The sequence below is a fragment of the Camelina sativa genome, chromosome 3 (assembly GCF_030686135.1).
Source record: "Camelina sativa cultivar CO46 ecotype springtype chromosome 3, ASM3068613v1".
Lineage (NCBI taxonomy): Eukaryota > Viridiplantae > Streptophyta > Magnoliopsida > Brassicales > Brassicaceae > Camelina > Camelina sativa.
This window is the reverse complement of record NC_141882.1, coordinates 31057700-31083008: the sequence shown is the minus strand read 5'-3', so window position 1 is coordinate 31083008 and position 25309 is coordinate 31057700. Positions and strand designations below refer to the sequence as shown.

At 39.5% G+C, this 25309-nt stretch overlaps 6 protein-coding genes and 1 pseudogene across 17 annotated transcripts in view; 5 read left to right on the top strand and 2 right to left on the bottom strand.

Moving 5' to 3' along the window:
* Positions 1-25309, top strand: part of LOC104778406 (protein neprosin) — a 648080-nt gene that overhangs the window by 123500 nt on the left and 499271 nt on the right. The gene's annotated exons all lie outside the window — the stretch shown is intronic.
* On the top strand, positions 110-2973 carry LOC104778493 (transcription initiation factor TFIID subunit 6b). Its single transcript, XM_087508973.1, has 12 exons — positions 110-261; positions 327-413; positions 505-597; positions 670-778; positions 888-964; positions 1071-1208; positions 1309-1404; positions 1513-1637; positions 1827-1959; positions 2189-2314; positions 2424-2535; positions 2625-2973. Exons 1-12 carry the CDS (start codon positions 142-144, stop codon positions 2894-2896), a joined length of 1488 nt encoding a protein of 495 aa, XP_087365099.1. The 5' UTR covers positions 110-141; the 3' UTR covers positions 2897-2973.
* LOC104778494 (sodium/hydrogen exchanger 5) lies at positions 2918-7006 on the bottom strand. 8 transcript variants are annotated; one of them, XR_015595543.1, is made up of 21 exons: positions 6730-7006; positions 6587-6638; positions 6413-6472; positions 6297-6321; positions 6105-6190; positions 5915-6026; positions 5706-5768; positions 5555-5574; positions 5370-5467; positions 4921-4949; positions 4809-4840; positions 4668-4715; positions 4533-4593; positions 4342-4450; positions 4172-4247; positions 4051-4070; positions 3844-3941; positions 3639-3748; positions 3436-3519; positions 3232-3353; positions 2918-3146 (listed from the first exon to the last, which is right to left on the bottom strand). XR_015595543.1 is itself a non-coding variant. In XM_010502954.3 (21 exons), exons 1-21 carry the CDS (start codon positions 6911-6913, stop codon positions 3059-3061), a joined length of 1566 nt encoding a protein of 521 aa, XP_010501256.1. In that variant the 5' UTR covers positions 6914-7006; the 3' UTR covers positions 2918-3058. The 8 variants fall into 8 exon arrangements, 2 of the variants coding, with proteins under 2 accessions (XP_010501256.1, XP_087365097.1); XM_010502954.3 differs by having other exon boundaries at positions 4342-4439; XR_015595540.1 differs by having other exon boundaries at positions 4809-4949.
* Positions 7538-8307, top strand: LOC104778491 (protein TRACHEARY ELEMENT DIFFERENTIATION-RELATED 7 pseudogene; annotated as a pseudogene). Its single transcript, XR_015595552.1, has one exon. The product of XR_015595552.1 is annotated as a protein TRACHEARY ELEMENT DIFFERENTIATION-RELATED 7 pseudogene (transcript).
* Positions 8794-10865, bottom strand: LOC104778490 (shikimate O-hydroxycinnamoyltransferase). Its single transcript, XM_010502951.3, has 2 exons — positions 10104-10865; positions 8794-9937 (listed from the first exon to the last, which is right to left on the bottom strand). The coding sequence occupies exons 1-2, from the start codon at positions 10509-10511 to the stop codon at positions 9050-9052; spliced, it is 1296 nt and encodes a 431-aa protein (XP_010501253.2). The 5' UTR covers positions 10512-10865; the 3' UTR covers positions 8794-9049.
* LOC104778488 (putative LRR receptor-like serine/threonine-protein kinase At1g56140) lies at positions 12346-18472 on the top strand. Of its 2 annotated transcripts, none has more exons than XM_010502948.2 (24): positions 12346-12583; positions 12861-13047; positions 13129-13200; positions 13310-13381; positions 13471-13542; positions 13644-13715; positions 13892-13963; positions 14090-14161; positions 14307-14378; positions 14461-14532; positions 14635-14706; positions 14850-14921; positions 15007-15072; positions 15162-15227; positions 15327-15371; positions 15500-15561; positions 15675-16051; positions 16393-16591; positions 16664-16822; positions 16917-17035; positions 17144-17354; positions 17445-17676; positions 17756-17906; positions 17990-18472. In XM_010502948.2, the coding sequence occupies exons 1-24, from the start codon at positions 12463-12465 to the stop codon at positions 18326-18328; spliced, it is 3054 nt and encodes a 1017-aa protein (XP_010501250.2). In that variant the 5' UTR covers positions 12346-12462; the 3' UTR covers positions 18329-18472. The 2 variants fall into 2 exon arrangements, with proteins under 2 accessions (XP_010501250.2, XP_010501252.2); XM_010502950.2 differs by having other exon boundaries at positions 12386-12583; positions 12780-13047.
* LOC104778485 (putative LRR receptor-like serine/threonine-protein kinase At1g56140) lies at positions 18561-25187 on the top strand. 3 transcript variants are annotated; one of them, XM_087508958.1, is made up of 24 exons: positions 18561-19111; positions 19367-19553; positions 19722-19793; positions 19947-20018; positions 20111-20182; positions 20288-20359; positions 20516-20587; positions 20708-20779; positions 20938-21009; positions 21095-21166; positions 21275-21346; positions 21542-21613; positions 21701-21766; positions 21966-22031; positions 22125-22166; positions 22275-22336; positions 22425-22807; positions 22898-23096; positions 23186-23344; positions 23472-23590; positions 23694-23904; positions 23992-24223; positions 24309-24459; positions 24590-25187. In XM_087508958.1, exons 1-24 carry the CDS (start codon positions 18991-18993, stop codon positions 24953-24955), a joined length of 3084 nt encoding a protein of 1027 aa, XP_087365084.1. In that variant the 5' UTR covers positions 18561-18990; the 3' UTR covers positions 24956-25187. The 3 variants fall into 3 exon arrangements, 2 of the variants coding, with proteins under 2 accessions (XP_087365084.1, XP_087365085.1); XR_015595531.1 differs by having other exon boundaries at positions 18798-19111; positions 23211-23344; XM_087508959.1 differs by having other exon boundaries at positions 18809-19111; positions 20111-20192.

The window sequence follows — 25309 nt, the reverse complement described above, 5'->3', positions numbered from 1 at the left end:
CAAGTTTTCATTTAGCCCAAGCAGTTCAAAAGTCAGTGATGGGCTTAGATAGGCCCATTTGAGAAAGCCCGATAGAATGAGTGAAGGTAGTGACTGTCAGTCGTTCATTAGTCAGGCGAGTCGAGTCGAAAGAGCGCAAGGATGGTGACGAAGGAATCCATAGAAGTGATAGCTCAGAGCATTGGATTCTCCACTATTTCTCCGGACGTCTCCGCCGCTCTTGCTCCCGATGTCGAGTATCGTGTCCGAGAGGTCATGCAGGTATATATCACTTGGCTTACCTTCCAATCTCCACTTCCCCCTCTTTAACCTGTTGCATCTGCTAGGAAGCTATCAAATGCATGCGCCATGCTCGCCGCACCACCTTAATGGCTCATGATGTCGATTCTGCTCTTCATTTCAGGAATTTGGAGGTTTCCTTCCTCTCTTCTCTTGTCTTCTCCTGATTTCCTACCTGATTTTGACTTTTTTTTTTTTTTTTTTTTTTTTTTTAATCTGCTGTAGCCTACCTCGGGCTCCAAAAGTATGCGGTTCAGGAGAGCTCCTGAGAGCAGAGATCTCTACTTCTTGGATGACAAAGATGTCGAGCTCAAGAATGTGAGCTTGTTAGGCATCAAGATTTGTTAATCAGCTTCCTTCCTTTTATGATGGATTTGGTCTCTTGTGCAGGTTATCGAAGCCCCTCTACCAAATGCACCTCCTGATGCATCGATTACCTCTCATTGGTTGGCAATTGATGGTATTCAACCTTCCATTCCACTGAATTCTCCTGTCCAAGGTGTCTTTTTCTTTCTTTCTTTCTTTCTTTCTTTCTTTCTTTCTTTGTCTATTCTTTTATGGAACAGTTTTTGCATCTCCTTAAATCCCTCCTCCCTGACTATTTGTAGCCATATCTGACCTTAAACGATCGGAATATAAAGACGATGTGTTGGCTGCTAGACAGGTGCTCTCTAAGGAGCTTCAGGTAATTTTTCTCTGTTTTGATGCTGAAACGCCTTTTCTTTTATTCTCTCTCTCTCTCTCTCTCTCTCTCTCTCTCTCTTTGAGGCTATATATAACCTTTGATGCAGATTTACTTTGACAAAGTCACGGAGTGGGCTTTGACTCAATCCGGCTCCACCATCTTTAGACAAGCACTCTCTAGCTTGGAAACTGACCCTGGACTCCACCCATTAGTTCCCTTTTTCACTTCTTTCATTGCTGAAGAGGTTTTCTTTGTGATCAAACTTTTTAAGTCTCGATTTTTATCCTAACTTGGGAGTCATTCTACTACATTTTTGACTACTTTTGTGTTTCCAATTTCTCCAGATTGTGAGGAACATGGATAATCACCAAATTTTGTTGGCTTTGATGCGTATTGCTAGAAGCCTCCTTCATAACCCTCATGTACATATTGAACCATATGTAAGTTTTGTTGCTATATCCTGCAACTCCAGTTGGTGGCTCACACACATTTTTTTTTTTCTGTCTTTTCCTGTTTCTGTGGACCTTATCTTCTTGTATTCTGTTTAGCTGCATCAATTGATGCCGTCTTTTATCACTTGCCTCACTGCCAAACGCTTAGGAAGAAGGTTATCTGATAGTCACTGGGATTTGAGAAACTTCACTGCCAGTACAGTTGCTTCAACCTGCAGAAGGTTAATGTTGTTACATTCTTGCTTTGTGATTTCATGAATCTTGTAGAACCATATAACTGCTGTAGCCTAGAGGATTTATTTGGCATATTTCATCCTTGGTAACTGGAACATCGTTATTGTATGTATACAAAATGATAATCATCTGATATATAGCATGACCTGCAATCACATTAGTGAACATTTTGACAGGTTTGGACATGTTTATCACAACTTGTTGCCACGTGTTACAAGATCACTGCTTCATACCTTTTTGGACCCAACCAAGGCACTGCCACAACATTATGGGGCAATTCAAGGGATGGTAGCCCTTGGGCTTAATATGGTACTTGTTCTTGATGCTTGATTATCATAAGGAAGAGTGGCACTTTAGGTTGTGAGCCTAGAATTTCCCACAAGATAAAATAAGTTTAAAACTAATAGCAATTGTTAAACCTGCAATTGAACCGTAATCTTAAGGTGGTAGCCAAATAAGTTTAGAGTGTCCTCTCTTACCCTAGGATATATCCTTTGGTCGTCCATGAATATTTTCCTTGCTTTACTCCTTTGTCTAGGTTCGTTTTCTTGTTCTCCCAAATCTAGGGCCGTATCTGCTGCTTCTTTTACCTGAATTGGTACCTGAGAAGCAGAAGGAAGAAGCGAAGAGGCACGGGGCTTGGCTCGTTTATGGAGCGTTGATGGTGAGTATGTTGTCTAGTTTGATGCATGAGATAGATAACTTTTTTTTTTCTTTCAATCTCGTGTGGCGAAACAGGCAGCAGAGGATATAAACATTTTAACTGTCCATAGGTCGCAGCGGGTCGATGCCTATATGAACGGCTTAAAACATCTGAGGCTCTGCTGTCTCCTCCAACTAGCTCTGTCTGGAAGACAAATGGAAAGGTCACCAATGCCCGGCAAAGTATAAATTCTGATCTCATCCTTTTTTTGTGTTCCAAACATGGAGATTCAGGCACGTTCTTGAATAATTTTTTTTTTCCTTGGGCCAAGGTAAACGCAAAGCAAGTACTGACAACTTAACTCATCAACCACCACTGAAGAAGATAGCAGTAGGCGGAATTATGCAAATGAGCTCCACACAGATGCAGATGAACGGAGGCACAACAATCCCACAACAGCCGCTAGTTGGAAGGGACATTGCTCGGAGGACTTCAGCTACTATGGACACTACCGTTGACAACTATCTCCATCCTCTTTATGAGTATTTTGGTGAGAGCATGCTTATGTTCACCCCCAAACATGAACTCAGTTTCTTCTTGTAACAATTTATTCACATGCAAGTGTTTTGTACCACAAATAATTCATATATAATAATTGGAAATATTTTGGAGAGGTAGAATCAACTCGTTGTACTCTTACAGCATTTGCACGTGAACAAAAATTATAACTTGGCCTAGATCACACATATACACTGGCCTAACGTGTTACTCTCCATCTCCATCCCCATCTCCACTGTTAGTTGTGAAGAATGGTGTCAGAAAGTTTTTGTCCAACGCGGTGAATGATGTAGTACTGCAAAGTTTTGTTAAGTGAGACCCAAGAAATGCAAAAAACGCTTTCTACTCAGGAAAAAAAAAAGTCATTCTCTTATTCTTACGTTTTGTGAAACTCCTTCAGCTTCATCTTGAACCTGCTTCCTGATGATGATGTATCCTCGTCAGATGAAGCCCCAATGCTAAAAGGAGGAGGGACATACCGATGATCGATCTCTTCAAAGCCCTGACCATGTATCTGGGTGCGTCAGAAAAGTACATACACAAATTTAGTTCAAAGGTATTAGCTTAGATCGTCGAGGGTTTACTTCAGACATGGAGTCATCAAGATCGTCACCTACAACTTCCAAAGCTTCCAACATTTTACCTGTCGAACCTCCTATTAGTAAAACCTGAAATGGATAAGAAACGAAGCGTATGTATAACTCTCCAAGATTAATGAAGCCTTATGTATACTACTGCTGCAAATGAAAAACATATATGCTTTTCATGGAGAGAATACGAAACTTACCGTGACAACAACAATGGCTGTGGTTGCAGTAAAGATGATTTGACCGTGACCCTCTGGTAGGTCATGAAGTGATTGAAGTGCAAGCGCAAATGCCATTGCCCCTCGTAGTCCTATCGATGTGCCAATATGTGTACAAGTTTTCATAGTGTGTAGACATAAGAATGGGCATCAGGAGACCAGAACAAAAGCTATAAACTCATCTCACCACTATACCAAAGGGCTTTTTGGTGCTTCATAGGTATCTTCTGGTTATCCTGTCTAAATAGGTTGACCAAATATGCACACCCAAATACATTGACAGCCCTGCGTGAGATAAACATTGCAAAACTTCTAGGTAAATCTGAATGGAAAACCATGGTGACAATGAAGCGATCAGCCAAGATAAAAAAACATTCGTAAGGGATTTAGTCACCTAGCCACGCCAATAAACAACTGATGTCAGTCATGAAATGCAGAAGCAAAAAGTAAAGTCAAGGATTAACAAAACTAGGTAACACTGCATAGAATCATTGACCATCAGCATATGAGGATACAATAGAGAAGAGGATAAACCCAACATGGGACCAGCTATGCTGCTCCATGGCAATATCAAATCCCATGTAAATGAACCTAGAAAAGCATTAAACAAATCATTATCAATCCAACAGTGTTCTAAGCTTAAAAATTATTATCTGATAATGGGATGTTATTGTTCTTGACTCACGTGAAAGTTTCTGCCAGGGAGGAAATCAAGTGAAAGAAAGAAGATACGAAACTCTGTGAAGCTTCTGAGAGATTTGAGAAAGTGTATCGCTTCATAACCTACAGCAGCACTGTATTAGGCTGCCTGAATATGCCTTTCCATAAATATTAGCATCAATTAAGATGTACGAACTAAAATGAGTCGGCTATTACAATTCCTGTAAAGAGTATAGACACAATCCCGGAGAGACCAACACCTTCTGCAAGCATGTATCTGACAACACAACCAAAATACATTAGGTGGAAGAAGTGTTATGAAAAATACAAAGAAACAGGAAGAGTACTTACGAGAAATAAGGGAAAAGCACAAAGAGACAACACTCCAAGTTCTGAAGACTGAGGAATAGAAAAAGAAAAAGCAGACACATTACAAGATGTTCTGAGAGTATTAACAATAAAAACAATAGTATAGAAACATGTGGCGATTACTTCTCCGTATCCAATCCTGCATACTTAAAGAGGTGTTCTGAGTTAAGGTTTTAACAATACATTTAGCCATGTAACATCTAATAAGCAAAGAAAAGGAATCGAGGAAGGATATTAAAGCTGAAGTGAATCCAACCCCAACCCCTGCAGAACAATATTAAGACCGTTAGTATGTTTAACCAATATATGAGGTCAGTGAGAGTCTGGCAGAACTCTTTTTTTCTGGGAGAAAAGAGTACATTTTGATTCATGTAAAGAAAAGGGAAAACGGGTCTTATTATTCTTATATACATAGAAAAAGAAAACAGGTCTTACATATGTAGATGTATATGTAATTGTTAAGGACTTAAAAACAAAGCTTCCCAGATCCAAAAGGTAATTAGTATGACCATTTCAATTCAAGTTATTGTTTATTTCGGTTGCATGAAGCTTCACAAAGGTACCTAGTCTTTAGTTCACTGTTTCACTAATAGTGCTCTAGTTTGGTACGAGGAAATTTTATGAGTTAATAAGACTAATATTGTTGCAAAACTGTGAAGAAGGGTCAGAACGGGGAAAACAGACCTGCAGACATTGAGCCAGCAAAAGTCTCAAGAAACCTGATCACCACCATGAGAAAATGTTCCCCAGACGAGGACTGGCGGTTAACTAATGACATTGTTCTGCATCGAAAGTTTTTCTATGGTACTTTAATACTTTGCATAAAAAGGTATGGAAAGGGGGGGAAAAAAATCATGTGGTTTACAGACCTGTACAAAGATATTGCCATCTACGAGCCACACAACAAATACATGAAACACAAAAAAAACATCTGATGGAGTTAATGTTCTGGGTATTTCGTTTGCATATAAACCTAAAAGGAAGAGATCAATATATCGCAGGAGCTAATTAAACACTCACAGCATCATTCAAAACTGATTCTCCAAAGACCAAAGCATACAGATTGACGTCGGTGCCCACATCCTGCAATCAGATTTAACAAGAAATGTTCATAGAAATGCAACAGGCATCAATTTAGGAAAGTAAATTCATATCCTCAGGTGGCATGGCATCATCACAGATTGCAGTTAGGGATCAAAATTGATAGTAACAGGGGAAAGCAGATGCACCTGGAATATAGACAGTACAGTGACAGGGTCCGTAGCTGAGATAAGTGCACCAAACATAAGACACTCCACAAATGGAAGTTTATACATGAGATACATAGAGCCGCCAAGATAACTGCAAAAGGCGGGAAAATCAGATAAGGGTACAGGCAAAAAAATATAATGGAAGAAAGAAGAGGGTTATGATCCCTACACTAGACCACCAGTGACGACAGAAGCCACAAAAGTTCCAATGATAGCAAAGGTAACAATGGCTCCAAAGTTAGAAAAGAACGGTTTCTGCAAGAGGGAAAATATATATATATATATATTAGGAGAAGCCGTAATTAAGTCAGCCACTTTCTAGAATATACAATAGTGGGAAGAAAGAAAGATAAGCACTTACAGGTTGAAGACTGAAACCTGACTGGGTTCAAACAAATGGACGATGTCAAGGAAATTGACATTTATACATAATAGAAGAGGATCAAAATGCAGATATAGTTGGAAGGCAAAGGATATAATATGATGGGAGGCAACAGAAACAAGAAGAAGAACTCCTCGTGGAAATTAAACCAAGTCCTGATACAGAAGAGCAAATAGAACAAACCCAACACTAGTGTAAGCTGAGGAAACGATATCATATCAGGAAAACTCAGTCTCTTGGAGGACAGGGAGGATAAGAGGGGGATAAACCTAATGCTAGTCTCAGTATCGGAGATATTAGCAAGGACACCGACGATTAAACCTGAAATTACGCCGGAAGAGGAAGCTAGGGAAGGAGAATTCAAAGTGAGAGCAAAGGGCGAAAGAGGGAGAGAGAGAAGTGATAACCCTACCAATGAGAAGCGAACCGCTAGCTTCAGGAAGATAGTGGAATCGGTGACGGCGGAGGACATGGCCGAGAACGAAGGAAAGGACGAGCATCATAATCTGAAGCAGTATACCAACGCCGGCTGCTTGCTGCTGCTTAACCTGTCCCTGAGGATCGTGGCCCGCCGGAGACATCGGCAGTTCCCCCATTGAGATTGAGATTGACGATCCTCCCTGAATTCCTTGAGAGAGACTTTGGGGGAGAAATGTCGAGCTTTCAGCTTTTTTCTAACAAGAGTCAAACAGCTAAAAACGCAGTCGTTTCATCAGTTGCAATTTTCTTTCTCTTGATTTCATTTTCAAAATTCACGTACTGTTGCAATTGTGTTGATCGATTCATTATGTGGTAATTCATAACCATGGATCAAATTTTTTTTTTTTTTACAAGTGAAATTTGAATTCGGATGGGTGACACTCACCGGCTATTATGATGATCAACTTATCAAAAAGGAACAGAGGATTGGGTACATATCTTTTGTTGTCTGAGGTTGTTCTAGTTAGGAACATATATACTCAGTGATATATTTGGGAGAAATGAAAAGATTCGTACGCCAGGTTATTGGTTAGCCCTGCCAAATTATGCTTTTATTTAATAGAAAGAATTAGCAAGTGGAATGATTGGAGTACAAAAAATCGAGAAGAAAAAGCCTAAATAATTAATGCAAAAGCTTAGCATGGGAGTCAAGCAAGTACACGCTTAGAAGCACATCATATCAGACGACCCCAATCCAAACCTTTACACTACGTACTAGTACTACAAATAGGCTTCGAAATTATTCAAATATGAAACACCTCACTTCAGGACTTCACCTTTGCAATAACATCTTGTTAGTTAACAACATACGCTAGCTCAAAATGGCTGCCCCGGTTGACTTCTTCCCTTTTTACCCACCACCGTCCCATCAACATCCTTTCCCTTCTCCATTTCCAGCCCCACCGCATTATCTGCCCCCTCCACCGCCACCATCTTCTCGTCCCCATCACCCACCGCCACCTCCTTCCCACTTTGCTTCTCCACCACCACCTCTTCCCCATTTTCCCCCGCCACCATATCCTCGTCCCCATCAGCCACCGCCTCCACCTCACGTTCTTCCACCACCACCGCCGGGTCATCATCATGTTATCGTTGTGGTTGTTATCTCTCTAGGCAGTTTGTTTTTTCTTGCATTTCTCGCTACTGCTCTCTTCTGCTATCTCAAGAAAAGAAGAATGTCTTCTACAAAGACTGAGATTATCAAGTTTGATGAACACCTTAAAGTCCAAGAAACCATAGTGCCAGGACCCCATGGCGAACAAACGAGAGTGGTAATGCTCGAAGAAGACATTCATTTGGAAGAGGATATTCACAATACTGAAAAGCTTAGCCGAGCTAATTACCTCAGTTCAAGTACTGGAGGTCATGCCATTGATATATCAAACCCCAATCATCACTTTATTGAACACAAGGCCTAAATCAAAAGAGATGGTATAGGCCAAAATGTAACCTACCAATCATTTATTAATCACCATCTAAATAATATAAACAAGTTAAATGTGGTCTCAAATCTTGCAATCATATCCGTGCTTTTCTCCCAGTTACTATTCCAAAATTTATGCCTATCTCTGTCCAGTTTATACAAATTCTATCCTATATAGATGAACAGTCTACACTATCTATGCCGTATTATTCCATCCGTTCCTTCACCTTGCTTCATGATTTCCACTTTGACAATCAGTAGACTACTATAAATTTATGATCACTGATTTCGTTTGCTCTTTTTTTTTTTTTTTTTTTTCATGTGGATTCCTCGTGTACTTTGTTTGGCTACTCAATAACATTATTCAATTTTCAGACGTTTGTCAATAATTATGAAATCAAACCTTCTTCAGTCTTGGGAGCAGCTCTGGCTTTCTCCCCAAATTCACAACTATTTAAGTCGACTTTTAGGGGCACATATAATCCGTTGACTATTGGACCAAAAAAACAGCGAGGGAGTGTAGAAAGATAGAAACAGAGTTAATGCAGGAAAACTGAAAAGCAGACAGCAACATGGATGAAACATCGGCATAACCAATCAAACACCAAAACAATCACGGCATGTGTTGACACTTTGTCATCTGTATTAACATAAAGCAAAAGATCCTATATGACATAGTCCAAATGTTACAGACCATACGCTTGTTGTACCCTCTAAAACACAGGATAATGAATTGCCACAAGAAGCAAAATGCCCAATTTAGCTGAGGAGGAGTTTCCTAAGTAGGGAAAAACGAAGGCTTTTTTTTTCTTCAGCGGCTTTACCTCTCTCATATCTCGAACAAAAACTTCTCAAATAGTTTCATGTGTTCAGATTGGAGGGCAATGGCCACGGATAAGCTGCCATCATTTGCAGGACTTGGAAGCACAAAAGACAGACCCTCGTATGGAATCCCACCAGGTCCCATAAATATGGGACGACCCCAACCAAAGTCTGCATCATAGATGGGTAATCTGGCCCAGCTAGTGATTCCCAAATTTGGGCATTTGTAGGTATGTGCACCGCGGACCAGTGCTGACAGATCAGGCTGCATCTCCAGGTAGTCAAGAGCAGACCTCAGATAGTTATCGTCCATGCGAGCTATAACATCATGAATCAGCCCTGCTGCGTACCATGTTGGCTTTGATAGAAGCTCCCCTGCAACTGTCAATGGTGTCGCAGTGAATATCACATTGCCAAAGTAACCAGGGGGAAGCTGAGGGCGAAGTCTGGACCTTCCATCAATGGCCACGTACAGCTTGGTCTCTTGGTCGTCTGGAAGTCCGCGCGCCTTGCCCACTGATCTCCACACGTGGCCAGCCAACATCTCGTAGGAGCTGTAGCTTACAGTGTTCCCATCCTGCTTGGATTTAGCCTTGAGAGCAACAAGCTGATCGCGGGATAATTTGAAAATAGAGACGGTGGTATTGTCAGGGGGCCCTGGTTTGGACGGGATCCTCATACTGGGAGCAGGCTGATACTCGACATGATGAAAAGCAGGCTGAGGCGGGTCCCTAGCGCGGAGGAGGGTTCGATCAATGAAGGGTGGAATGGTAAGGTCAAGACCACGGGCCATATCAGACCACGTATTGATAAAATGGAGACCAGAGAAACCATCAGCCACGTGGTGTTGCATGCCAACACCAAGGGAAGCTCCCCCACATTTAAAGAAGGTCACCTACATACATCAAGGAAACTGCCTCAGGATCAAGCTAAGCTAAAATTAAAGATAGAAAGCGATACACTAATTAGGTTGAGAGCTACCCTAGTCTAGTATAATTATAATTATAATGGATCCTTCCTCAAAATTCACAAAGATCGAAAAAAGGGAAAGACTTTTGAACCTGCAAGACGAGGAGCGGGAAAGTGTGGACGCCGGCGGAGTAATCAACATCGGGGATAAGCTGGCGGAGAGTGAGGGTGGGAGCGAAGTCCCCAAAGTCGTCGATGACAGAAGGAGTATCAGCGACGACGAAGAGAACACCGGCGCCGTTGCAGTCGAGCTCGATACGACCATCATCGTCTCTCTTCAAGCGACCAGCCATGGGGTAGAAGGGGACGAGGGCCTTGGAAAGAGCTTCCTTGAGGACCTGAGGGTCAAAGAAGTTGGAGGCGCCGGTGGGTCTGTAGAAATAGACACTAGGGGTGTGGAATCTAGGGATGATGAGGTCAACGTTGGAGTTCCAAAGATTAGTGAGTGGGGTCTCGGCGGCAGGCCGGACCATTGTGGAATCTCGGATGTTAATTTTCATAGTTTGGTTGGGTTTAGAAAAGATCAAACGCAAACAGATTTATGTTTTGAGTTTGATCTGAGAAATTGTGTGACAAGGGAGGAGGGGTAAATATAATAAGTGGGTATGGTGATAACAAAAATGAAAAACAAAAAAAAAAAAAAAAAAAAAAAGCGAAAGGTCGTAATCCTTCACCTACCGCCCCCGTCCCCGCCTACTCCATCTGTCAACCAACTATCTCAGTAATGCAAATGCGGCAGCTTCTTCATCATTGGTCCATCTCACCACTCTGTCCCACTCCTCTCCCGGGGGTTGGTAAACCAGTTCCGATTACTCTCTTCTTCTCACCCCCTCTCCGTCCTTACGCTTAGGCCCAAATAACTAACAATGGGCTCAACTTATATATATCTTTTTGATACTTTGGGCCTTTGTGGACCAGCTGCTACCGAAAGAGTATCAAGTCCGAACAACAATGATGAAGAGAAGAAACTTATTACTTGAATGATGATGGTCAATCGATATATATGACCTCGTAACAAAGCTTTCCGACAGATTTCGCAAAATCTAACCGCGTAAAGTAAACTGATGTGTTAAGAGAATTACGCCAGAATCCACAACTTGTTGGCGTTCCAATGGGCATAACCCTTTAATTTATAGTTGCTGCTTGCTTGTGTTGACGGGAAATGGAGAGGGACGTACTGAAAACGTTGGAAGCCAAATTGACTGCTCACAATGTTTTCAAGAAGTGTTACTTCTTAGACAAAAAAAAAAATGTTACTGCTCTTGTGCAAAAGATCTACTACCAACAACGGGACTTGTAAAACGAAGTATGTTAGATCTAACTTGTAAAAATTTAATCTTAAAATTCTGTTTCAACTTTTAAAATTTACCTTATAAAATCCATTTAAAAAATGGTTACGTATTGGGCTTCAATTTTTACTGGGCCGGCACTAATGCCGTCACATACACTCACAAAAAAAAGGGAAGAAGAAAAGGACAACATTATTGCATATATTACATAAAGACCGTATATATATATATAATACCAGCATAATCTACTACAATTTCATATATGAACAATAAAGTTTTATCGTAAAAATAATAAAAAAAAACGTTATACATGTTACGTACTCAAAAATAATGTGTTTTGTCGAATTATATATACAGTATTTATCAAGCTAATCATAATTCGATCCAGATACAACAAATAAATTGGTTATCATGAGAAGCAAAATCTCTAACAATAATTTATAGTCAACTCAAGTTATGGAGATAAACATTATACTTTTGTATTCGTTAGAAAAGTATACGTACGTCGTAACTAAGAATGTTTTAAAAACATAGTCAACCTTATATATAGTAACTTGTATTTGACGTCCTTGTTCCTAGTCATAATTAAATCTATCGCTAATGGTCGTTTATAATATTAATATTAGCGATTGGATTGCATCAGGCGTGTGAATATTTTATACAAAGTGGAAGGAAAGGAACACGTACGCTCTAAGTATTTTGCCATTTGGTTGAAAATGAGGCAACTGGCTGATGTCATTGATATGTCATTACACGGTTTGATTAATCAACTTTGTTTAGATAGGTTCGAACCCGGTTCCACCAAATCAGCAGTTTCAGACTGAAACCGGACATAACACTTAGTAACCTAGCTAATTCATTAGTTTAATACTAGTAGTAGTAATGAACTACTGATAGTCTGTTTAAACGAGTAACGACGACTAATGAAATGGCCAAGACCGCGTGGCTTTCCGACACTTTTTTTTTTTTTAATGGAATAACAAAAATTCATAATAATAAAAAAAAAAACTTACCCACATGGCTAAATTATTAATTTTAAAAGATTAGGCTGTTAAATTCTAAGGTTAAACTATATAACAATTAACAACAACAAATGGGCTAGTTGGTTTACTACTTCCCTCCCTGGATCCATCATATCCCACATCTTCTTTGGTAATCGACGATGCCGAGATTAAGACGGTCCCTAAATCTCTCCCTCCTAGTTTGGTTTGTGTTCATGTCTGGTCTTTTTCATGTGGTTCGACCACAGAACCGAACCAGAGCCACTACTGATCCCGACGAAGGTCCGCCAAAACTTTGCTAAATTCGTTTTAGATCATCGTCGACTTTTTTTAATGCAAAATTGGATGCTTTAGCTTTCAATTTTATTTTTCTTCTTATTATGGAGATGATATGACAACTTTTATGTATATCGATTTTTTTTTTGTTTGTTGGATATTTATTTGCTTTTTTTTTTTTTTTTTTTCATTTTCTGGTTAGAGAGTCAGTAGAAGAATAAATTTCTGAATTAATCTATAAACTCTGCCATCAATTTCTTTTCAAAATTGGAAATCGATTCAGCTCGGGCGTTGAACAACATATTCCGTACGTGGAAGATAACGGCGACGAAGGATTGGAACATAAGCGGCGAACTATGCAGCGGAGCCGCCATAGACGACAGTGTCAGCATCGACAATTTAGCTTTCAATCCTCTCATCAAATGCGACTGCACTTTTGTCGATTCCACTATCTGCCGCATCGTTTCTCTGTACGTTTCCTTTTCCTCTGTCTCTCTCTCTCTCTGTTCGACGTATCACCTCACTCACAATGAAAATTCAATTTCTTTTAGGAGAGCTAATGGTATGGATGTTGCCGGACGAATTCCTGATGACCTCTGGACTCTTGTTTTCATCTCTAATCTGTATACTTTTTTTTTTTTAATTTTCCTTTTCAAGTGCTTCACTTATATCTACTGAAACAAGTATTGCATTGGAACACAATTTTTTTTTTTACATTTTGTGTTTCTGCAGGAACCTACATCAGAATTTCTTGACTGGTCCTCTGTCTCCTGGCATTGGTAATCTGACTCAAATGCAGTGGATGTAAGGCCTTTGAGACAAGCTTGTACTGTTATGCATATGTGAGCAATTAGTTTTTTTTTTTTTTCTCATTGCTGCGTTTTTTAACTCAGGACTTTTGGGGCCAATGCTCTGACCGGACCAGTTCCCAAAGAAATTGGGCTCCTTACTGATTTAAGATCACTGTAAGGAAGGACTTCTTTCTCATCAAGGATATGATCACATCTTAGTCTTCGCTGATAGATAGATTCTAATGATTGTTCCCTCTTTTTCTTTTTGAGCTCAGAGCGATTGATATGAATAATTTCTCCGGCTCTCTACCACCTGAGATTGGCAATTGCACGAGGCTAGTGAAAATGTAAGTGTATGCATTGCTTTTTGCTCTTCATTCTTCATGTGGTGACGTTTTGTATTGACAGCATCTATACAATCTCACTTCTCATAAAATGTTTTACAAAATACACTTAACAATGTCCATACACTAAAGTGCTTCCGAGATGCAGTAAGTTTATTTGATTCTCATATTTGTGACAGATACATTGGAAGTTCAGGACTTAGTGGTGAAATTCCTTCATCATTTGCTAATTTGGTGAACTTGGAAGAAGCGTAAGAGTTACATTTATTCTAATCTCCTGGGGTTGCTATTGTATTTGGTTACTCATTTAGATACACAAATCATATTCATACTTGTTCATAAGTTTTGGATTGACTTCCTTTTCCATTTTGTTTCAGTTGGATTAACGATATCCAACTTACAGGTCAGATACCAGACTTTATAGGAAGTTGGACCAAACTTACTACACTGTGAGAAATTTCATCTTGCAGATCTTCAATTATTCAGTCTTATTTCTTTGTTTTGAAGCTATGGCCTATCAATGTATATAGTAACGGTTAATTAACAACTTTTGATGGTCTACCACACTATATACCGATACATGCTTACCTGCAGGAGAATTCTGGGGACTAGTTTGGCTGGTCCAATTCCATCTACATTTGCGAACTTAGTTTCCTTGACAGAACTGTAAGTGCTGAATATGTGTTATTTTCTCCTTCACTTTTCCACTGGCTCTTTGTCTCGATACTGACTGAAATCTAAAATGCAGGAGACTAGGAGAAATAAGTAATAGCAATTCTTCTCTTCAATTCATCCGAGAAATGAAATCTATAAGTGTCCTGTAAGGAATTCGGTTCAGCTTTGCCTAATCTTGATGAACTTCTGAACTCCTTTAGCTGCTCCCTTTCCTCTGTGTTTTGACATTTATTTAAATATCATGCAGAGTATTGAGGAACAATAATCTCACAGGCACAATACCATCCGATATTGGAGATTACTTGTGGCTACGACAACTGTAAGTCTGAGACAAGATGACACAATTTTTTTTTTCTGGATCGTAAGATTACTTTGTTACTAAACTGAGATGATATATACTTCTGAACATAAAGCACAGAGGCCTTTAATAATTACCAACAACATTTTTTACTTGTTCTCCAGTGATTTAAGTTTCAACAAGCTAACTGGGCAAATTCCAGCTTCGCTTTTCAACTCAAGACAGCTTACTCACTTGTAAGAATATATTTGTTTCCCCATCATATGCTCTTATTCAAGCTTCGGACACTAAGTGAACAGAATTACCATTACCTTCATTCAGGTTTCTTGGAAATAACAAGCTGAATGGTTCCTTACCGGCTCAGAAGAGTCCCTCCCTTAGCAATATGTGAGTAACAAGTATATGTATAGGAATGTTTCTCTCTCAGTTATATGTATCGAATACTTGTCAATAATTTAAAGTGCTTTACAATACAGAGATGTGTCATACAATGATTTAGCAGGGGATCTTCCTTCTTGGGTTCGCCTATCAAACTTGCAACTGTAAGTTCGAGAACTACGTGCTTAAATATTATGGCACACAATACATTGTTTTTTTGCTGAAAATAAAGTTTAATTTTGTGTGTGTGCGTTATTCTGCAGTAACCTGATTGCCAACCACTTCACCTTGGGAGGTTCTAACAGAAGGTAACTTTGAATCTTGTGCTCTTCTTGGTGCCTGAAGTTCTACATTATTTTTATTTCACAAGCTTACGACTATTAATCGACATGCCGTATTCCTCATTTTAGTACTTTTTTTTTTTTTTTTCTATAAGGGCTCTCCCCGGACTGGACTGCCTCCAGAAGAATTTCCGCTGCAATCGAGGAAAAGGAGTATGTAAGTGCATTATAGTGTTTTGAAACTCATTTCAGTTTTAGCTTTGCGAATATTGGGATGCATATATTAGACAACATGTTGGTTAAGATGCTTTTCTTTTAATGGGTGTCCAGATTTCAACTTTTTCATCAATTGTGGAGGCCAGGAGATCAGGTCTAGTAGTGGAGCTTTGTATGAAAAGGACGAGGGGGCACTTGGACCAGCTACATTTTCCGTAAGTAAAACGCAGAGATGGGCAGTCAGCAATGTAGGACTATTTACTGGGAGTAACAGTAATCAATACATAGATCATTCAGCTACACGATTTCCGAACACTTCAGACTCGGAGATTTTCCAATCAGCGAGACTCTCTGCATCTTCTTTAAGGTATTATGGACTGGGGCTAGAAAATGGAGGCTATAGTGTAACAGTTCAGTTTGCTGAGATACAAATACAAGGTTCTAATACCTGGAAAAGTCTTGGAAGGCGACTTTTCGACATATATGTCCAGGTCTCTACTATTACCTTAAGCTTCCCCCATTTTCTTGCAAACAATAATTTCTTCTTGCCTGTGAATTAGTTCTTTTGTTTTTGTGAAGTTAAATAATGATCATATTGTCATCTCAAGTAATGATCATATGATATGTCTGTAGTAACTTTTATTACCCAGAGGGATCCTTGATAAGCCTTGGCATACAAGAGATCCTTTTCTGTTAGAGTATCTGGTGCAAGGTGCAGCACATATTTCGTTCTAGTGGGGATGAATGCATCGTTTTAAGGCTCAACTATTCCTGAACTATATTCTGCTCTCAAAAATTGTTTCTGACCTCTGATTTCCCATTTGTTTTTCAGGGAAAACTTGTTGAAAAGGATTTTGACATACACAGAGCAGCTAATGGTTCTAGTATCCGAGTAAATCAAAGAGTCTATAAAGCAAATGTATCTGAAAATTACCTTGAAATTCATCTTTTTTGGGCTGGAAAAGGGACATGCTGTATTCCTGCTCAAGGCACTTATGGGCCATTAGTCTCAGCTATCAGTGCCACTCCAGGTATACACCAGAAACTTTCATGATCTTCGTCAAGTACAATCTCTTCTTACTACCATCTTTTTTTCTCTGCAGATTTCATACCTACTGTAAAAAATAAGTTGCCCTCGAAATCCAAGAAAACAATTGGTATCATTGTAGGGGCCATTGTAGGAGCAGGAATGTTAAGTATCTTGGTGATTGCTATCATCTTATTCATCCGTAGGAAAAGAAAAAGGGCGGCTGATGAAGAAGGTATATAAAAAGGCTTAGCTGTGGCAGTATTATTAAACTCTAATAAAATTGTATTTTTCTAAGTGGTTCTTATCATCTAATTACTCTTATGCAGTGCTACACAGTCTGCACATAAGGCCCTACACCTTTAGTTACTCAGAACTCAGAACTGCAACTCAAGATTTTGATCCTTCCAACAAGCTTGGGGAGGGAGGATTTGGACCTGTTTTTAAGGTAAGACCCTACACATAGTGTGATGAAACACCTATAGGGAGAGCATCGTACTAGAAGGTTATGTAAATTTTTCCTTTGGCTATTTTCTAATAATATCCATCGGTACAGGGAAAACTGAATGACGGAAGAGACATAGCCGTGAAGCAATTGTCAGTTGCATCCAGGCAAGGAAAGGGTCAATTTGTTGCGGAGATTGCCACTATATCAGCTGTTCAGCATCGCAACCTTGTAAAATTGTATGGATGCTGCATTGAAGGAAATCAGCGCATGCTTGTATATGAATACCTCGCAAACAACAGTCTAGATCAAGCTCTGTTTGGTATGCTCATGACATCTTAAATGTGTTATCCTTCTTAAAAAAAAAAAAAAAAAACTGCTGTTAGCTTTACAAGTTGCATGATTTTGGCAGAGGACAAGAATTTGCAGCTTGGCTGGTCACAGCGTTTTGAGATATGCTTGGGAGTAGCAAAAGGTTTAGCATATATGCATGAGGAGTCAAATCCCCGTATAGTGCATAGGGATGTGAAGGCAAGCAATATTCTTCTGGACTCGGATCTGGTTCCAAAACTCTCTGATTTTGGGTTGGCCAAACTATATGATGATAAGAAGACGCACATAAGTACCCGAGTTGCAGGGACAATGTAATATCCTGAAAACCTCTCATTAGACGTGGTTTGTCCAATGGGTTAAAACTTATAGTAATTGAATGTTACATTGCAGCGGATATCTATCACCAGAGTACGTGATGCTTGGACATCTAACGGAGAAGACGGATGTATTTGCCTTTGGTATAGTGGCTCTGGAAGTTGTCAGCGGAAGGCCTAACTCCTCTCCAGAATTGGATGATGACAAACAATACCTTCTCGAATGGGTATCTATCTAACTAGTGGACAAAAACAGCTTCCTTATTACCAATTTGGTGAATAATTAATTTTGAGTCTTTGGTTTGTGCAGGCATGGAGCCTACACCAACAGCAGCGTGACTTGGAAGTAGTGGATCCGGAACTAACATCATTTGACGAGGAAGAAGTGAAACGTGTAATAGGAGTTGCATTCTTATGCACACAAACAGACCATGCAATACGGCCAACAATGTCCCGAGTGGTGGGTATGTTGACCGGCGATGTGGAGATAACAGAAGCCAATGCGAAGCCAGGGTACGTCTCTGAGAGAACATTCGAGAATGCTATGAGCTTCATGAGTGGTTCAACGAGCGCGAGCTGGATATTGCCTGAAACTCCAAAGAATCCTTCCAAGTCTCAAGTCGAAGGTGGACGACAACAAGAAACTTAAAACTTGTGGTTTCTATACTTTGTTTGTAAATCTTACATTGTAAAAAAGTCAATACGACCAGACCAGACCAGACCAGACCAGCCCAGCGGAGGCAATTTATAAGCAGACCAAAATTAAGTAATTTGAAATTACGTTTGACTGTTTCTTCTTCTTCTCCTGAATAAATTGTCTTTGGTCCCATATTTAACATTATAATTCCTTTAAGACCATATCATCATTGGAATTTAGTGTCAAGGTCCAAAGGGGGGTGGTGTTGCTTACATACACACTTTGTACTTTGTAGCGCAGCCGCCATTGTTGAAAAATCTCCGTTGACATGGAAACACACCCTCGGTTCCACACGCGTGCACTCCACATGCTTTGATCCTTCGAAAGATGAGGCGCGTGACTGACACCGTCGCTCGTCTCGCGAAGGAGGGATTAGAGTGCTGGTTAGACCATTAGTTAAATTAAAATCAAGCAAAATTGCAATAATCTCTTGAAAGTCAAACACAAACAACACCATTTTTTGAATCAAAGTAGAAACTCTTCCGTCTAGTTTTGGCGGCTCTCTCTCTCTCTCTCTCTCTCTCTCTCTCTCTCTCTCTCTCTCTCTCTCTCTCTCTCTCTCTCTCCTCTCACATCACATCATCCTCTTCGCCGTCGAAATTTTGGTTGCGACGATGCTCAGGCTACGGATGTCTCCGTGTCTATTTCTCACCGTCTTGTTCTTGTGTAATTTCGGTTCGGTTCTAGTTGTTCGAGCCCAAAACCGAACCGGAGCTACCACTCATCCCGACGAAGGTCTTGTCTTCTTCTTCTTCTTGTTTGAAACTCAAATCGATCGAATTGAAAAGGCTGTAGCTAGATCTTGTGATCCTAATTTTGATAAAAACCCATGTTTATTTTACATAAATAGAAGTATAATAGTATATTTTTTAATGATCAATTAATAAATTAACCGGTTAACTTAGTTTCATCAATTGACATTATGTATGTAATCATCATTTGTTTAGTTACTCGTACGTAATTAGAGCTAATAATAATGGACCGTTACAGCGCGAGCTTTGAACTCCATCTTCGCGGCTTGGAGGATCCGGGCTCCGAGGGAATGGAACATCAGCGGCGAACTTTGCTCCGGCGCCGCCATTGACGATACTGTCCTCGACAACAACCCTGCCTACAACCCTCTCATCAAATGCGACTGCAGTTTCGAAAACTCCAGAATCTGCCGCATCACCAACATGTACGCCTCTTTCCCCCTTTTTGTGCACCCCATGTGTTCGACACATTCTCCCACTGGGGATTGACTTTTTACTTCTTCTTTTTTTCCTCTGGGTGAAACGAAGTTAGTAACACTATGCTTCAGTTTATTATGTCAAGTCTCAAATTCTTCTCCTTGTTGTTTTGACAGCAAGGTTTTTGCGAGGGAAGTTGTAGGGCCTATACCTGAAGAGCTCTGGACTTTGAAATACCTCACAAATCTGTATGGTTTCATCAACACTGTCACTTGATTCTATATAGGATAACTACAAAAAGAACATTCACATTCAGAAACATCATTGCTTCAGCTATTATGCCGCACAAAATCCTTGAGAATGGAACCTCAAAATCACATTTTGTTTTCTCCTTCTTTCAGGAACTTGGGTCAAAATGTTCTCACAGGCTCTCTGCCTCCAGCTATTGGAAATTTGACTCGAATGCAATGGATGTAAAGCCTGTGAAACCTTCTTTTTGTGGTGTTTTTCTAACGCCTTCAATTAATAATTTCGTGTCTCTCACGCTCAAATGTTTATCGCGTAGGACTTTTGGGATTAATGCGTTGTCTGGCCCTGTTCCTAAGGAAATTGGTTTGCTTACAGATTTGAGATTACTGTAAGCCCAGGTTGCTTCTTCATTGTTTATATATGATACTCTCTTCACACTGCTTCTGAAAGATTTTGACGGTTCCTTCTACATATGCATGTTTTTTTTTTGCAGTAGTATTAGTTCAAATAACTTTTCCGGTTCTATACCAGATGAGATTGGAAATTGTGCAAAACTTCAGCAAATGTGAGTGTATCTATCAAGTCGACAAGTCTTTATGTATTTATTATCCTGTTTATGATTTTGATAGGAAATCCTTAACCTCAGAAATCATATAGTGATTACCGACAACGAAATTCTCAGTGTAGTTAATTTTTGAAGGATTTCTTCCATCTATTGCAGATTCATAGATAGTTCTGGACTCAGCGGGAGGATACCTCTATCATTTGCTAATCTCGTGGACCTGGAACAAGCGTAAGATATATTGAATTCGACTATGAACTTTATTGTTGGGGTTCTACAGTTTTTAATCTATTTATTACTTTACATTTTAGTCTTGCCATTGGGTGATTTTTAGTCTTAATGTTGTATCAGTTGGCTTGCGGATCTAGAAGTTACAGGTCAGATACCAGACTTTATAGGAAAATGGACCAAACTTACTACCTTGTAAGAAGATTTCATTTCTACGGAGTATATTGGATTTGTTCCATTGATCTTGTTTTTTTTAATGTATTTTATCGTACTTTTTACACTAAGTAGAATCCCCTTTACATTGTAAAGTTGGGATTTAATGGATTTAATGATTGGTACATGTTTTACTGCAGGAGAATTCTCGGAACTGGTTTAAGTGGTCCAATACCATCGTCATTTTCCAACTTAACTTCTTTGACAGAACTGTATGTTTTGCATTGTGTCAGAGTCATTGTTTTTTACTCTTTTTCTATCTTTCCCTTTCTCCACATATTCATATTCTATATGTAGGAGGCTTGGTGATATATCCAATGGAAGCTCATCTCTTGAATTCATCAAAGACATGAAATCTCTTAGTATATTGTAAGACAGTTTTGATTCAACTTCTACTCCAGTTAATGATTAGGTTAATGTACTGTTGAACTGTTTCTTCCTCCTCCTTGAATTTAATGTTTATGATATATGCCACAGAGTATTGAGGAACAACAATCTAACTGGGACAATACCATCTACTATTGGAGGATACTCAAGTTTGCAACAAGTGTAAGTACATATGTCAATGTGTTTCTTCAAATGCTCTGAAAGCTGTTTTCTGAAAAGAGTGAGATGATTATCAAAAGTCACGGAAAGAATACGACATGATCTTAATCTGCTGATAATATAATTTATATTCTTCCTCATTCATTACTAAACAGAAATTGTTTAATTTTTTACCGTGTAATTCTGTTTGTTTTCTAGTGATTTGAGCTTCAACAAACTACATGGACCAATTCCGGCTTCACTTTTTAACTTAAGTGGACTTACTCACTTGTAAGTTGATATGTTTTCTGCTTCTTTTGGATCTCTATGTATAACTACCCGGATATTTCTGAAACATATTTGTTGTCCTTATATCAGGTTTCTGGGGAACAACACGTTGAATGGTTCCTTGCCCACTCAAAAGAGCCAGTCTTTGAGCTATATGTGAGTAACAAAATCCATTAAAAGGCAAACGTATCACCTAATGTTGTTGAGTGATTGTTAAGAGATCCTCCTGATATATTTACTGGACTCCGATTTTAGTCGAATAAGGTTCCAGTCTTGGTGACACGGAAGACTTGCCAAGATAGTCAGTTGGAACTTATTACATATTCAGTTGATCTTAACTATGTTTTTCTTACAGAGATGTGTCGTATAATGATTTGTCTGGAATTCTTCCTTCATGGGTCAGCTTACCAAACTTAAAACTGTAAGTAAACAAAACACTATATAATTTCAGTCTAACAAATGACAACACTATATGCTAGGGAATAATAAACAAAACTGTATGTTATCTATGCAGCAACCTAATTGCTAACAACTTCACATTGGAAGATGACAACAGGTGAATTTAAATATGTTCTTGCTGACGCTTGAAATTCTAGTATGTTTCTCCTTGTGTATAAACAACTTCTAATTTCTTTCTTAAATTTCTGTTTTTTATGGTTAAAAGGGTTTTATCAGGACTTAATTGCCTTCAGAAGAATTTCCCCTGCAATCGAGGCAAAGGAGTCTGTAAGTATAACAAACGCATGTACAATGCTTGTATCTACTATTGGAAGAAAAAATTGTTAAAAGGTTTTTGCTATTGACTGGTAAATAGATTCTGACTTTTCGATCAACTGCGGAGGCCCAGAGATAAGGTCAACTAATGGAGCACTATTTGAGAGGGAGGACGAGGAACTTGGACCAGCTTCGTTTGCCATAAGTGCTGGTCAGAGATGGGCAGCCAGTAGTGTAGGACTTTTTGCTGGAAGTAGCAGCAATATATACAAAGCTACTTCGCAATCACAATTTGTCAACACTTTGGACTCGGAGCTTTTTCAGTCAGCAAGACTGTCTGCATCTTCCCTAAGGTATTATGGGTTGGGGCTAGAAAATGGAGGCTATACTGTAACACTTCAGTTTGCTGAAATACAAATTCTAGGTTCTACTTCTAACACTTGGAAAGGTTTAGGAAGACGACGTTTTGACATTTATGTCCAGGTCTGCACTAGTTGATCAAGCTTTCCGCTTTAGAAGTGATCTTTTTCCATATTTGGTGATAAATACTAAGATATAGCCCCGATTTTCCAGGGAAGACTTGTTGAAAAGGATTTTGATGTACGTAAAACAGCTGGTGACTCTACTGTTCGAGCAATTCAGAAAGTATATAAGGCAAATGTATCAGAAAATCACCTCGAAATTCATCTTTTCTGGGCTGGGAAAGGAACATGTTGTATTCCTATCCAAGGGGCTTATGGACCATTAATATCAGCCGTCAGTGCAACACCAGGTAACGCAAAGGGAGAATTCTTTCTCCATCCTGATATTCACTATCTTCAGATGCTAGTTAGTGCCTAAGTGTTACATATTCATGTCCAGATTTCACACCAACTGTTGGTAATAGGCCACCATCACGGGGACAGAACACGACTGGTATTATTGTGGGTGTCATTGTTGGCGTTGGACTTTTGAGCATCTTTGCAGGTGTAGCTATCTTCATTATTCGAAAAAGAAGAAAACGGTACACAGATGATGAAGGTATAGATGTAATTGGAACATAAACAATCCCTTGAGCCGAAGACTTTGGGTCCTCTAATTAAATCTTAAACTTGAATATCTTCTTTCGAATTGGTTGATTTCTTAGAACCGACGGTTATTCTTGCAGAGATACTTAGTATGGACGTAAAGCCTTTTACCTTTACTTACTCGGAACTTAAAAGTGCAACGCAAGATTTCGATTCTTCAAACAAGCTTGGAGAGGGGGGATTTGGGCCTGTTTATAAGGTAAGTGCCATACCGAAATTGATGAGATATCTGTATATTCTTCAAGATACTAGGAAAGAAGATTAGATGTAATACCTCTTTTTTTAAATAACACATTCAACAGGGGAAACTGAATGATGGAAGAGAAGTAGCAGTGAAGCTATTGTCGGTGGGATCCCGGCAAGGGAAGGGGCAATTTGTTGCAGAAATTGTAGCAATCTCTGCAGTTCAACATCGCAACTTAGTAAAGCTTTATGGGTGCTGCTATGAAGGAGATCATCGTTTGCTTGTATATGAATACCTTCCTAACGGAAGTCTTGATCAGGCTCTATTCGGTACGCACAAGACATAGTTTATCGATCCATGCTTCTGCCAGGCTACTAGTACTCATTATGTAGTTTTAATTGGTTTGAATGTTGCAGGGGATAAAACTTTACATCTTGATTGGTCAACCCGTTATGAGATATGTCTGGGAGTAGCTAGAGGTCTAGTCTATCTCCACGAGGAGGCGAGGATTCGCATAGTACACAGAGATGTGAAAGCCAGCAACATTTTACTTGATTCTAAACTGGTCCCAAAAGTTTCTGATTTTGGGCTTGCGAAACTATACGATGACAAAAAAACCCATATAAGTACCCGAGTAGCTGGGACGATGTATGTATCCTAAAACCCTGACAACATAGGCTGTAATTTCGGCTTTCTTATATCACATTTTCGTGCTGTTGTTGTACCAATGCAGTGGATATCTTGCACCAGAGTATGCTATGCGTGGACATCTAACAGAAAAAATAGATGTGTATGCCTTTGGTGTTGTGGCACTTGAGCTAGTGAGTGGAAGGCCAAACTCTGATGAGAACTTGGAGGATGAAAAAAGATACCTTCTTGAATGGGTACGTCCTTGTTATAATTGAGTGATATTATTGGTAATGTACACAACTTCAACATATGTGACCATGAATGGTGAATCTGGTGGTGCGCTTTAGCAAACTCTTATATTGATTGAGTAACCTTTGTTTACAGGCGTGGAATCTACACGAGAAAAGTCGTGAAGTTGAACTTATTGATCATGAGCTGACTGAATTCAATATGGAAGAAGTGAAACGCATGATTGGCATAGCTCTGCTGTGCACACAGACATCTCATGCCTTGAGACCACCAATGTCACGAGTGGTGGCCATGCTATCAGGAGATGTTGAGGTCAGTGATGTCACGTCAAAGCCAGGCTACCTAACCGACTGGGGATTTGATGACACCACAAGCTCTTCTCTCAGCGGCTTTCAAACTAAAGACACGGGCGTTTCTGAATCCTTCACGAGCTTTGTGGCGCCTGGATCCGAGGGAAATAACGACTCTAAGCCAATGCTTGGAATTAATGAGGGAAGATGACAAAGACCCTTCACTGTAACTTTGGAAAAACTCTAGATTTCACTTTGATTAAATAACAATGAAATTTCTGAGTTTGACTTGATCGTTGTGATGCGCCGCCCTATGTATGTCTTTAACCAAATCAATGCCGTCCCTTCAGTAGCCCACTTCCTCACTACAGTGTAATGGGTGTATATATAAGTGTTGGAATTCTAATGATTTAAATGCTAATATAATAAGAACAGTTTCATGAGTGGTTCTACGAGCTCAAACAACTCATGAAACGTGTGGTTTTTATATTATGTTTATAAAATAGTCAATAGAGAAACGGTGCATACCAGAGCGTGAACAAGCAATAAACGAAGAGTTCGAGGT